The sequence below is a fragment of the Triticum aestivum genome, chromosome 6D (genome assembly GCF_018294505.1).
Source record: "Triticum aestivum cultivar Chinese Spring chromosome 6D, IWGSC CS RefSeq v2.1, whole genome shotgun sequence".
NCBI lineage: Eukaryota > Viridiplantae > Streptophyta > Magnoliopsida > Poales > Poaceae > Triticum > Triticum aestivum.
The window spans coordinates 409,934,796-409,947,423 of record NC_057811.1 but is presented as its reverse complement, the minus strand read 5'-3'; the positions used below and the strand labels follow the sequence as shown (position 1 = coordinate 409,947,423).

General features: G+C 50.9%; 1 protein-coding gene across 1 annotated transcript; it reads left to right on the top strand.

Moving 5' to 3' along the window:
• The first annotated feature begins 4,113 nt into the window (after positions 1–4,113).
• LOC123141792 (probable trehalose-phosphate phosphatase 4) lies at positions 4,114–6,966 on the top strand. The gene is made up of 9 exons (XM_044560867.1): positions 4,114–4,600; positions 4,704–4,844; positions 4,982–5,053; positions 5,156–5,233; positions 5,358–5,411; positions 5,555–5,656; positions 5,788–5,865; positions 5,985–6,054; positions 6,229–6,966. Exons 1-9 carry the CDS (start codon positions 4,334–4,336, stop codon positions 6,474–6,476), a joined length of 1,110 nt encoding a protein of 369 aa, XP_044416802.1. The 5' UTR covers positions 4,114–4,333; the 3' UTR covers positions 6,477–6,966.
• Positions 6,967–12,628: the final 5,662 nt, after the last annotated feature.

Sequence of the window (12,628 nt, the reverse complement as noted above, 5' to 3'; positions counted from 1 at the left end):
CCTCCGGCGGAGCGCCGGAAAAGGCCCCAAGATGGGATCTCACGGGTACAGAAGGTTGCGGCAGTGGAAATAGGGTTTTTGCTCCTCCCCTGATGTTTTCGGGGTACGTAGGTATATATAGGAGGAAGAAGTAGGTCGGTGGAGCCACGAGGGGCCCACGAGGGTGGAGGGCGCGCCCCCTGCCTCGTGGCCTCCTCGTTGATTGCTTGACGTCCACTCCAAGTCCTCTGGATCACGTTTGTTCAGAAAATCACGTTCCCGAAGGTTTCATTCCGTTTGGACTCCGTTTGATATTCCCTTCCTTCGAAACACTGAAATAGGCAAAAAAACAGCAATTTGGGCTGGGCCTCCGGTTAATAGGTTAGTCCCAAAAATAATATAAAATTGTATAATAAAGCCCATTGAACATCCAAAATAGATAATATAATAGCATTGGAACAATCAAAAATTATAGATACGTTGGAGACGTATCAGCAAGTCTCAGTGTCAGTAGCATCTTTGGCCAAGTGTTGCCCGCATGCATCAGCTAAAGCATCTGGTTGCATGTACCCAAATACACTTCCGCCCAGCAGCACAACCGGACGAGCTTCCAGCTGCGTCCCAGTAGAAGAGGCTCGGCCAGCTGCTGTACTGGGATTAGTCAGCGTGAGCCGCCCCACCTGGGCGGCCCCCGACCCTAGTACACGCTCGTCCTCTTGACCATCTTGAGGGGAGACGTCCATGCTACTGGCTTCTTGACCGCCCGTTGCCGGAGCTAGCAAGGGTGAGGCCGCCACCGACAGCTTCTGTACCGCCGTAGCCACGAGCCACGACAGTGACTACCTTTTCCGGCAGCTTGACCAGCTCCGAGTTGTCGTTGTCCTGAAGATCCCGGTCGTCCCAGTGACCTCCCAAGCTGAGGTGCCGCCGACCAGGGCCGCCCGAAGCTTGCATGGTGCTCCAGAAAGCCGGCGCCTTGATGTCGTTGGAGAACTCAGGCTTCCGAAGTTCCTTAGGGATGGTACATAATCTCGCAGTGGTATGCCCCAACAAGCCACAACAAAAGCAAAAATTTGGCAATTTTTCATACTTAACATCATATAGGATCTCTACTGTACTGCCGACCGGGGTCGTGTCGATGGTCTTCCTCAGGGGCTCGTCGACGAGATGCTCGACCCGGACACGGAGATGCTCATCGACGATCTTTTTGTTTCGGTGGGCCACTGCGAGGACCTTTCCGAGCTTGCCGCCCAGGATGTAGCCCATCTCCACCGTCTTGATCGGTACTGGAAGGCCCCAGATTTGTGCCCATAGCTTGATGGAGTCGAGGCGCACATCGGCCGGATTGCCGTCTCCGTCGAAAGCCGCTAGGATCACAGCATCATTTCTGAAATGCCATGGCCCAGCGTGCAGAACGTGATGTCGATCCCCGTCCTCCGCGAAGGTGATGACGAAACAGCGGTCGTCGCTCGTGACGCGTTGTGCCATGGCCTCTCCTCGGAGCCGCCATGGCCCCCGAAGCTCGTTGACGACCGCCTTGGGGTCGACCGGGTACGGCGAGAGAACCCGGGCGACCGCCAGCTTGCCCGCCACCGCACGCAGCGCTGCTTCCATGTCGATGACGATCGGCTTGTCGTCCATCCTCGAGAACATGGCTGCTTTGCTCTTTCCGCTCTAAGGTGACCCCTTGCTGCATCCTGGCCTACTTATATCCACACACTTCCTCCGTTTTTAATTACTCCCTTTGTTCACTTTTATAAGGCCTTGAAGACATTTCAGACAAGGTGCAAAGTAACTTATTTTCAGTTGTCTGAAACGACTTATAAAAATGAACGGAGGGAGTACTTGACATGTTAGTTTTTTCTTAAGTTAAACTTTATAATTGTTGATCAAGTTTATAGAAAATTTATGGATTATAAAAATCTATATTACCAAATCAATACCAGTAGATTCACCATTGAATATTATTTTCACATCATACATATTCATTATTGTAAAGGTTCATAAATTTGGTTAAAAAGTTTGACTTGGTAGAATGCTAATATGCAGTGTATTTTCTTTCCAGAACATTTTTAATCATGTCTTTTTCTTTGATTTAATCTTAATATATTTTGGGGCAATATCTTTGGGCCTGATCCATTCGGTCAGAAATTTTAGCTTTTTAGCATCACCCACCGTAGTGGTCGTGAAGCACTCTATCTTGCTCACTACAAGATTATATGCTATGTAGTTTATCATTATAGTTCTCGGTAACTCCTAGCTGAGCTCGAGTGCATATGTTCTTGGCTTAAAGTGATAAAATGCATTGTATACATGAACAGATATATTTTTCATAACCTTTGAACTTTACAACATGTTTTGTTTTACAAGGGAGCCTGGGATCACGAAAACCAACATCCAATCTCGGCAAAAGAAGTTGGGAGTGACCGTCCTCTATATCGATTGATGGAAGCAAACATTTTTTGCGAGATCCAAACTATAAGTAATCTCTAAAAAATATAAAGGAATATATATTTCCTTACAATAATGAACAACAAAGCATGGAAACAGATTACACAAGTTAGTGCAAACTGAGCCTTAGATGGTCTGGTTCCTTGCGGTGGAACCAGCCCACCGGGGGGAGGGGGAGGATTTGTGGCACGCAAGTGCGGGGGCACGCATGTCCCTACTGCCCGCTTTTTTTTTTGGCCTACGATTTTTAAAGTTCTATATAACTTTTAAACAAAAATTCCCAATTAAGTTGTGTTTTGATATTTGCGTTTCTCGTGACCAACACTTTTAAATAAGATCCATTTTGAATATAGTTTGCTGACTTTTAGAAAAATATGTTAAGTTTTAATACTGAAAGTTAGTACGAGCGACCGATAAAAAGCAATTATTTTGTGCCTACGATAGACAGAAAATTTGCTTGAAATTATATCTTTGAAACTGGTTGAAACTTGACAGTTTTAGATGCAAAAATAATAAGTTTCATTTTAAAACTTCAAACCTTTTGAGGGATTTTTCTTTTTACTGTGCCCTCGTACGAGATTGAACTACTGCGTGAATCGGGAGGCAAAATGAGCGAGCTACGATACTTGGCATGTGAGCGCCCGTGCACTGACGTGCCCCTGCGCATTTTCGCCCACCCGGGTTCACGTTCTGAACTTAGCATTGGAGCTCGCATTTTCTTGGATTTATTCCGGACTGTCCGGTGATGTTCGTTCAACTGGAGGAAATGTTCCCATCAACTACGAAGGCGCATGTAGTGACTTCGTCAATCTCAAGATGTTGTGCCGGCTCACTATCTCAGAAGTACTCCTAGGATAGGGTGTGCGTGCGTGCGTTCATAAGGACGGGTGTATGTGAGCATCTGCGTTTGCACTGGTGTTAAAGAAAAAAATATGGCTAGGACACAGTCGAGTGAAACTTAACAAAGAAAAAAGAACAACTGGTTTTTTTCATGAATCTTAATGTAAGATCTCACAAGTACAGCGCCGACCAAGACCTAACCAAGTCTTAGTCGACTGAGATTTAGCGTAAAAAAATACACAAGTTAGTTTTTGCTGCATGCCCTAACAAAACATTTAGGTAGGAACTAAATTAGCCCTACATGTGTAAAAATAAAAACTTTTAAAAAACTTGTAGCCGTGGATCTTTCTGTCCTGTGTTTGGTTACAGCGGGTCCGGACCCCGTAATCAGATTACGATTTCTCAACCTTTATATCCCTTCTTTTTACTGTGACCCGTGTCGAAATTCCACCTACCTTTACTGCATCAATCATGGACGCCTGCTGCTTTTCCAAAAATCGGCCTAAACTGCGTGTCGATGATACAACATGCTAGTTCAAAGATTTTCCCTTCACTTTGCGTACACGTACACTTCACAAATTTGGTGCCAAAAAGACTCCCGTCGCCTCTTTCGGCCCAACGACGGACGACACAGGCCTCGGCTGCGCATGTGAGGAAAGCACGAAAACCGCCGTGGACTCGGCGCACAGGCATGGAGAAGAGAACGATCGTCGGGCGGGCGGCGCCACACGTAGGCTCCGCATGGGATCCCACGGGCAGGCCCCACGTGCCCCTACCGCGCCCGCCGCTCGAGCTATAAGTACGCGCGCTTATCCCACTCCGGTTCCACCCACCTTAAGCTCTGAGAAGCTACCACACACACACGCGCACACCCACACCGCGCACGAACGCACGCGCGCGCGCACTCCCTGAAGGCCAGCTGCCTGTGCCTGTGCGCCGTCTCGCCGGAGCTTGGCGTTGGAACGAGACCGGGAGCTTGCGGGCTTCGCGCACGTTGCACGAGCTCTCAGCTGGTTCTCCGGCCGGGCTTGCTTGTTTGGCCGTGCGCCGCGCGCCGAGTGACATGACGACGAGCCAGGACGTGGTTGTTTCGGAGATGGGCATTGGGGCGGGCGGGGCGGCCATGCCGGGCTCCGGCGCCGCGGGCCTCTTCGCGTGCCGCAGCGCCGCCAGCGCCGGGGCCATGTCCATGCGGCAGACGTACCGCGACCTCGCCGCCGCCGCCGCGCGCTCCGCGAACTGCACATGGGCCGAGCTCGAGGCCATGCGCGCCGCCTCGCCCACCCGCTCCCGCCCCGGCGCCGACGTCGACGAGCTCACGGCCTGGATGGTCAGTCCCGCTCATCCCTCCTGCCTCCACGGGGCGCGTCGTTTTTTCACGGTGCATGATTGTTGTTCTAACCTTTCTTTGGCTTCTCTTGTGCTCCGAGCAGAGGAAGCACCCGTCGGCGCTAAGCAAGTTCGAGCAAATCGCCAGCGCGTCTAAGGGGAAGAAGATCGTCATGTTCCTGGACTACGACGGCACCCTCTCGCCCATCGTCGCCAACCCCGACGCCGCCTACATGAGCGACGCGGTAAGTCCCTCCCCGGCCCTGCAACACTCGACGTTTCCACGGCCGTCCGGCCAGCCTGAAAGAAAAATAAAACCAAGGCCATATTTGCTGATCGATGTGAATCGTCTCGCCGGCCTTGTGGTGGTGTATTTGTGCAGATGAGGGAGGCGGTGCGCGACGTTGCGAAGCACTTCCCGACGGCGATCGTGAGCGGGCGGTGCCGCGACAAGGTACATTCCCCGCGCCACTTCACTTCTCTCTGCCATATCAAGTGACTAGCCCGTGAGTGCGCGTGATGATTAAACTCTGGCTTTGCTCTCGCGGCGGTGCAGGTGCACAACTTCGTCGGCCTCTCCGAGCTGTACTACGCCGGCAGCCACGGCATGGACATCAAGGGACCAGGCTCCAATGTATGCCCATTCCCCTCTCCATCTCCATAACATCTAGCTACCCTCTACGACAATTAACCATCCATCCTTAATCAACCCCTTTGATTACTCTCACTGACTAGTCTCGCCTCATGCCAATCTGCAGCCCGAGTCTGTGCTGTGCCAGCCCGCAAGCGAGTTCCTCCCCATGATCGACGAGGTACTTAATTACACTAAATCAATTTACCTTACAAATCAGGAGAAGAACACCTGTCCATTCGTGCTTATCTATCTAGCCGGTGGTGTTTAAGTAGTTGGTGCACGAGGAGGCTAGCTAATGATGGTGAATCACATTTTTGTCAGGTGTACAAGGTGCTTGTGGAAAAGACGAAGTCCACACCTGGAGCCAAGGTGGAGAACAACAAGTTCTGCCTGTCCGTCCACTTCAGATGTGTGGATGAAAAGGTAGGCGAGCCTTACTCCACCTTGGGAAACCCAACCACTTCGCCACTTAATTAACAGGCATGCCGCATCATGTGCGGTTAGTTTTGTTATGTCGTCTCGTCTGAGCTAACCACTCTCCTCCGTGCATGCAGAGATGGAACTTCTTGGCTGAGCAGGTCAAGGCCGTGATCAAGGACTTTCCCATGCTGAAGCTCACCCAAGGGAGGAAGGTGAGTGATTGTTTAATGCCTTGCCGCCGATGAACTCGGCGACGAACCACAGCATGAGTTGACCTTTCCCTCGTGAAGATCTTGATCAAGATTGGAACCTCCATTTGTTAATATTATAGGTCTTCGAGCTCCGGCCCAGCATTATGTGGGACAAGGGCAAGGCGCTGGAGTTCCTGCTTGAATCGCTAGGTACGCACGCAACGACTCCTCCACATACTACTTATATATCTTCCGTTCGTGTCAGTGTCACGACAGTCGTTTTCGGTCCCGGTTTTTTTCTATTCACCTGCGTTTCACACCACTGTCGTTAAGAAAATGAAAAACAAACCGTGCGCTGACGGACACCCTGCCCCGTCTCTCCAGGATTCGCCAGCTGCAGCGACGTCCTGCCGGTGTACATCGGCGACGACCGCACCGACGAGGACGCCTTCAAGGTGCTGCGGAAGAGGGGCCAGGGCGTGGGGATCCTGGTGTCCAAGTGCGCCAAGGAGACCAGCGCGTCCTACTCGCTGCAGGACCCGGCGGAGGTCATGGAGTTCCTGCTCCGGCTCGTGGAGTGGAAGCGGAGGTCGTCGACGGCGGCGCCGCCCATGGTCCGGCCGCGGGTGTAACCCCGGCCGGCGGCCCACCAGCTAGCCTAGCAGCAGCACAGAAGCCGGTCGGGTCGGTCGACCACCGGTCAATCCAGCTCGTCGCGATCGGCGTCCCGTCGTGCCAACACTACCCCACCCCCACCCCACCCCACCCCGCCCAAGTTTTCTCTGATGGTTCTGTGGTGGCCTCCGGAGCGGACCCTGCGGTGGCTACGTGCATGTTCTTCGGTCGAGCCCCCGTGGAAAACGATCGGAGCCCACGCAGCTCGCTCGCTTGCTCCCGAACTGCACGCCTGTGTGCTGGGAGCTGCAGCAGCTATGGCACAGTGACCAACCGACCCGTGTCTAGGTAGCAATGTACTACTGCTGCTGGTCTACTAGTACTCTACTACTCCACTACTCCCTTGTTGTTTTTTGTCCCACGGGCTGGGAAGGCACATGCAAAGCTACCTGCCGCTCCCAAACCCGGCCTGCCGGCCTTGACGAGAAAGAAGGTTCTTCGTTATTATTCACCCATGTAACTAGCTAGGATCGCCCTCTGTTCAGTGTTCAATTGTCTCTGTAAAATGCAGTAATGGAATCAGTTAACAGTGATTATTTCGTACTACATCATGTGCATGCATGGGTGTCAGCTAGCTTGTCTAATCCGTCGCTTTGAATATGCTTTTTTTTTGCGAATAGCTTTGAATATGATCTCGTCCGTTCGTTGTGGTAAAGATATTACCTACACACACACATACTCCTATGTACATGGTGGATGTGACCATGAACGAACGGTAACAAGAAAAAGAAAGGTTGCACCGTACGGCGTACAACACCCTCTCCAGGAGGCATGTGAAGGGCCTGTTGCGTGATCTCCCTGCAGGATCACCTGCCGCTTCTTACCGCGACAGGCGGCTCCGGTTAATCTCGTAGAATACTTTTCCAATCTGGCTCCTGATTCGTGTCAAGCCGCGAGCCGTGCTTAGTGGCCGCATTGCTTGTTCGAGCTCGTGATGCCACTGCACAGCTAGCTTGTGCTTATTTTTTCAGCCTGTATTGTACTGTACTACGGGAACAGCGAATAAGGATGGCCATCTGTACTGTAAATACTATACAAGTAATGTGTATCAGATGATGAGATCTACACGCAGCCACATATATATATACGAACTCATGCTGTGGATTCGTCCGTGATTCCGTGATCGGGACAAACCATAGGCGGCCGGCCGGCCGGCCGGCTCGTCCAGCCATGCACGCCGATGCATGCTGTGGTCCTGGCTAGCTAGCTAGCTTTGCTTCCTGCTCAGTGTGCATGCAAGTATTGTATACGCCAGTGAATGCATCTTTGAATATTCGAGGCAAGTTCTAGTGATGATCAGATTGGCACGCTACTAAGCGCATCCCTAATTAACAATCCCTGTAGCTTGTGGACTTGATTAGGCCGCAACTCGCCTTGGGCGATCACTCATTAGTAGCTCAATCATGATTAATCAATCACTGGTAGATGCGCATTAAGGACATTAAGTCAGTGATGAAGCCATCCTCTAGCTAGCTAGCTGCTCCCAGTGCAGAAGATTCCTCATGCACAAATGATTCGGTGCATATTCTCATGTGGCCGCACGGCCGTATAGTACATTTCCAGAGCACTAGCTCATGTTCTGGCGCTGAAAAGGGCCCGTAGGAGTACTGCCGCTGCTCCAAATGTTTGCCTTTTTATTAGTATCGGAAATCGTATGGATGCAAGCCAAGAGAGTTGACTGCTGGGGACCGCCGGCATATCATTGGTGCGGTGTTACTGACAGGCATCCATCAACCTTTTTTTCCCTGCCCCAAAAGAAGGTTTCCTATGACACCAAAGGAGCAAATGCATCTGCAAATGGAAGCAGCACTGCCAATCAGACACGCACAATAATGCGCCTTCTCGGCTGATATTATTTGTAGGGTTCCTCACCTGTTTGTCCTGCATGAGTAGGACATACATACAGATATCAGTGACTGTGCACACAATGGAGTATACGCCTAGTGCTACTGGAGCCAGCTGGGCCACTAGTGGTTACTGCTCTACATATACATTCTGATGGATGCAGTTTACGGTTGGCCGCCACTGTGGTACTACAACTACATATTCTCTGCATCTTTTTGCGTTTTTATATGGAATTCAGTTGGCAGTTCAGCGCATCTGATACTACTGTAGCTAGAAACATCCACCAACAACCGATCGAAACACTTGGAATTGAATACTGCATCGCTATCAAGCCCGCGTTCACCGCAGCCAGCGAGAAAACACCTACGCATCCCCTCTCCCTCCCGTCGAACGAGCCGCAGAAACCCATCGTCCTCGATCTGCAGTCTTTGATGGTCGGTCACAGCAGCTAGCTCCAGGGTATAGTGGTAGTAGGGTTTGGAATGGACCCCCGGCTTTGATCCTAAGAAAAGTGGTTCGGAGTGGCCTCGTCAGTCGTACTTTACTACTGTATGTCTTATTTTTTGTTGCCTTTATAATTGGGAGGATGCACCCCATTGACTCGGCTCAGCAGCACAAGTGTTTTTCCTAGCTAAAACCAGCAGATGATAAATATGCTACTGCTGCTGGTATCCTGCACCGACGACAGCGAGGCGAGCTGCTGCACTGCGACATCGATGTTGACGCGTATGCATATGGCGTTTTCGGTGTCGTGCTCATCATACATATGACGGAGCCATTGTTACTGCGGTGTCACCATCTTATCTCTCCCTGGAGCTAGCTACCTATATATATAGCATGATGTCCAAAATAAGCTACCTATATAGCAGCAAAAAAGAAGAAGAAAATGCAAGCGGTGGGGGTAACAGAAAATGCCCAAAGAAGCGACTAATCTCATGTCCCCGCGCGCATGATGATCGATCCACGAGTCCACGACTGATCACGAGGTATACAGCTAACTGCCCACGCTGTTTCCTATGTTCCTACACTAGAACCCAAGCCAACATGCGACTACTAAACCCACATAAACACAGTGACTAACCATATCTTATTGCCCCCTACTCTGGCATTGAGATCCCCCATTTAACCCACAACCCCACGGCTAAGTTAACAAGAGGGAGGATCGGCGCCAATAGAATACGGGATGCAACCATTATAGGGTGCAGGGAAACAATGCTAGTTTATACGGATCCAAGCTGCTTTGCGTGGATGTAGGAGTATATTTTACGCGCGCCAAAGGCCTCGGAGGAGAGAGCTGGCTGCTGCCCTTGAACGGAGGGACATTGGCGGGCCGGACCCCCACAAGCCCCACATGGCTCCCAGGTGGAGAGGAGGGATCTCTGCCCGGTAGTACCGGCCTGCTGCCATTCACCTAATTAAACAATCTTGTACTTCATATCATGGGCACCAGCACACTATATAGTTTCACAAGCTTCAATATGTATTGTTGCACTGCGCCTAGGCCAGCTGTGGTTTATTACATGGACTGCTTCGGTAGTTGAGTGAGCTAGTCAAATGTAGTGGAGTTGAATGTTAATTGTTAATTTCCACTCTCCGGAGGTTAATTTACATGTGTTGTTTTGTGTTGCTACCAGTATCTTTTTGCACCGTTTCGTTTCCACAAAGGAGTTAATTAAGAGTGTGGAAGTAAGATCTTGTTGGCAAGAGATCGAAAGGGTTGAAAGCTAGATCACAGACAAGAAGAAAAGGAGTCCAAAAAGGAGAAATTTATGTTTGAGTGATACTGCCCTACTACTACTAATATGCCTTTTTTAGGTAGATCAAAAGGAAGGTGGTGACTGGCGATCGAGGCACAAATTATGTGTAAAGGAATCTGATGGTTGAGAAGGGAGTTGGAATCCACTAAAGGCACGGTGCTTTTCTCTTCTCTGCAGCAACACCTGCGGGCTAAGTCTATATAGACTAGAGACATTTGACAAGTGTCCCCCCAGCTCACACTAAATTTGCCTGCTTTCCTATGTGGAAAGCTGCGGAGTCCACTGTGCTTTATAGCTCATGATTGGTGGGTGCCTAATCCCCGTATAAAAATAACTAACCCTAGATGGCCCTCATTATTGGTGCATATGCCGCCTGGCCCTGGCGCCTGGCAGTAGTAGTACGTTCGAGTAATCGGGTTGAGTTTGAGGAGTCAGTCCATAGCTTTCTTGAGCTTCAACTCAACCTACTACCTCCGTCCTGGTTTATTAGTCCTCCTTTAGTTTGAATTAAATTTTAACCTTTAATTTAACTATCAAAAATAAGTTATGTACCTTAAAAGTAATATTATTGAAAATCTCTTTCAAATATGAATCCAACAATATAAGTTTTGTGACATACAAGTTATAATTTGTTAGTCAAATCTACGGTCAAAATTGGACATAAAATACGAAGGTCGAATAATTTGTTAGCCAATAAACCCGGACGGAGGAAGTACGCAAGAATGCATGCAATGCAAGCACAGCGCCCGAGAATCTAGTTGCTGCCAATGATGGACCTAATCTACGTACGTAGCCAGGTGTTAGGAGAAGAACAACTGTTCCCGCCAATGGCAGATCTTTTTATCCCCATGCTCGCGTGCCGGCAGCCTTCTGCATCACTACTATACTACTAGCTTATGCTACCAACTTGCTCCAAAAGCTTTGGCAAACGTACAAACCCAGGCTCGGCCCCGGTCTATAGCCTTGCATAAGTTGATACTCCATACCGGTTAGCTAGCTAGCTATAGCAAGCTAGCCCCACTATACGTGGCAATGTAGCATAGCATGCATAGATCAAATCTTGCATTATGCAAGAGTGGTAGATAGTATATCGAACCTAGATCAAATCATGCGTGGATTATTATAGTTGGCTTTGGCTAGTGGTATAAAATTACCACGCGCGTGCCTTTGCATTGGTTCCTCTCGTGCGTGCGTTGCTTGCAGGCCTCTCGAACTGTCTATCTACCGGGGAAAGAAAGGAAGAAAAGTGGCAGTGGCGGTGGCGTGCATGCGTTTGAGTTGACGACAACTACTGTGACCGCGGCTTTGGCGCCGGCGTGCCGGCCCTGAACTCACGCGCGGGCGCGCAGCTTTTGGTTGGGAGGGGGGGCCGTGCGGCGTCAGATGTGTCGCTCTCGCGCGCTCGCATCGCATGTGGCCGCGGCCTGCAGGGGCCTCGCATCGCATCGCATGCATGGCTTTTTCCGTGAGGGCGGGAAAGCTAGGAGAGTCGACGGGGACGTCGGGTCGACCACCGATGGATCGATCGGCTTAGGCTAGGCCCCGGCGCGCGGTGCTGGGCTGGCCGGCCGGGTCCAAAAGCTAGCGGCCGCGCGGCATGGGGAGGACACGGTCGGTCGTCACGCACGTACGCCGACGCGTGGCGTGTCGCCGGCGGGGGCCTCCACGGTCGACTCGTACGTGTCGTCTCGGCCGTGGCGGCTGCGGGTGGGCACCTGACCGTGACTGATGCGTCCGCCGCCCCAGCCGCGGTGGTAGTGATCGATGGGTCATTGGTCGGACGCCGGCCGCGGTTGGCCGGAGCGTACCGGTGGTTTTCACTGAGCCGAGCACGATCAAGGACGAGCAGCCGGGGTTTCCACTGATGCATGGGCCCCTCGTCCTCTTGCCTGTTCTTTTCCTGGGCGATCTTCGCGTCGTATACTACTCCACAGGTAGTAAACTTAAGCGGTTGACTGGTAGTCTATCTAGTAAACTCAGCGACTGCATGTGCATGATCCGCTTGTCTCTCCAACGCGATCGGTTGTGCGCGCGCCGTGCGTACGTGAAGATTCGTCGCGTGAATTTGTTTATGCGCGCGCGCAGATAGGTGCGGCGTGCTCGCACAGATCGACGCGCGTACGTGTTGGCTCGCCATAGGGGCCGTAGCATGAGCATGCATGTGACTGCTCCACAGGTTTATCCATCTGATGAGCCATCCCAGCTGATAATTATGCGTACAGTACGTGCCTCCGCCTGATGGTACCCGCCCGAGTCCTACCTGCGTGCTTGTCTTGCCCTTGTTTCTGCTTCCTAGCTAATCGCCCAAATATAGATAGGATTCTGGTGTACAATCGACCATTTTTTATAGTGCACACCCAAGGTCATGTGGGGTGTCGTTTAAAAAGAATTTTCCCTCCTTCACGATCATGTGTAGTGGACAGGTCATGGGAGTTGTTGATACTGGCTTCCTTTTAACTGTCGCTCCTAATTTTATTTCAAAAGCATGCAATTGTAATGTCTGTTAG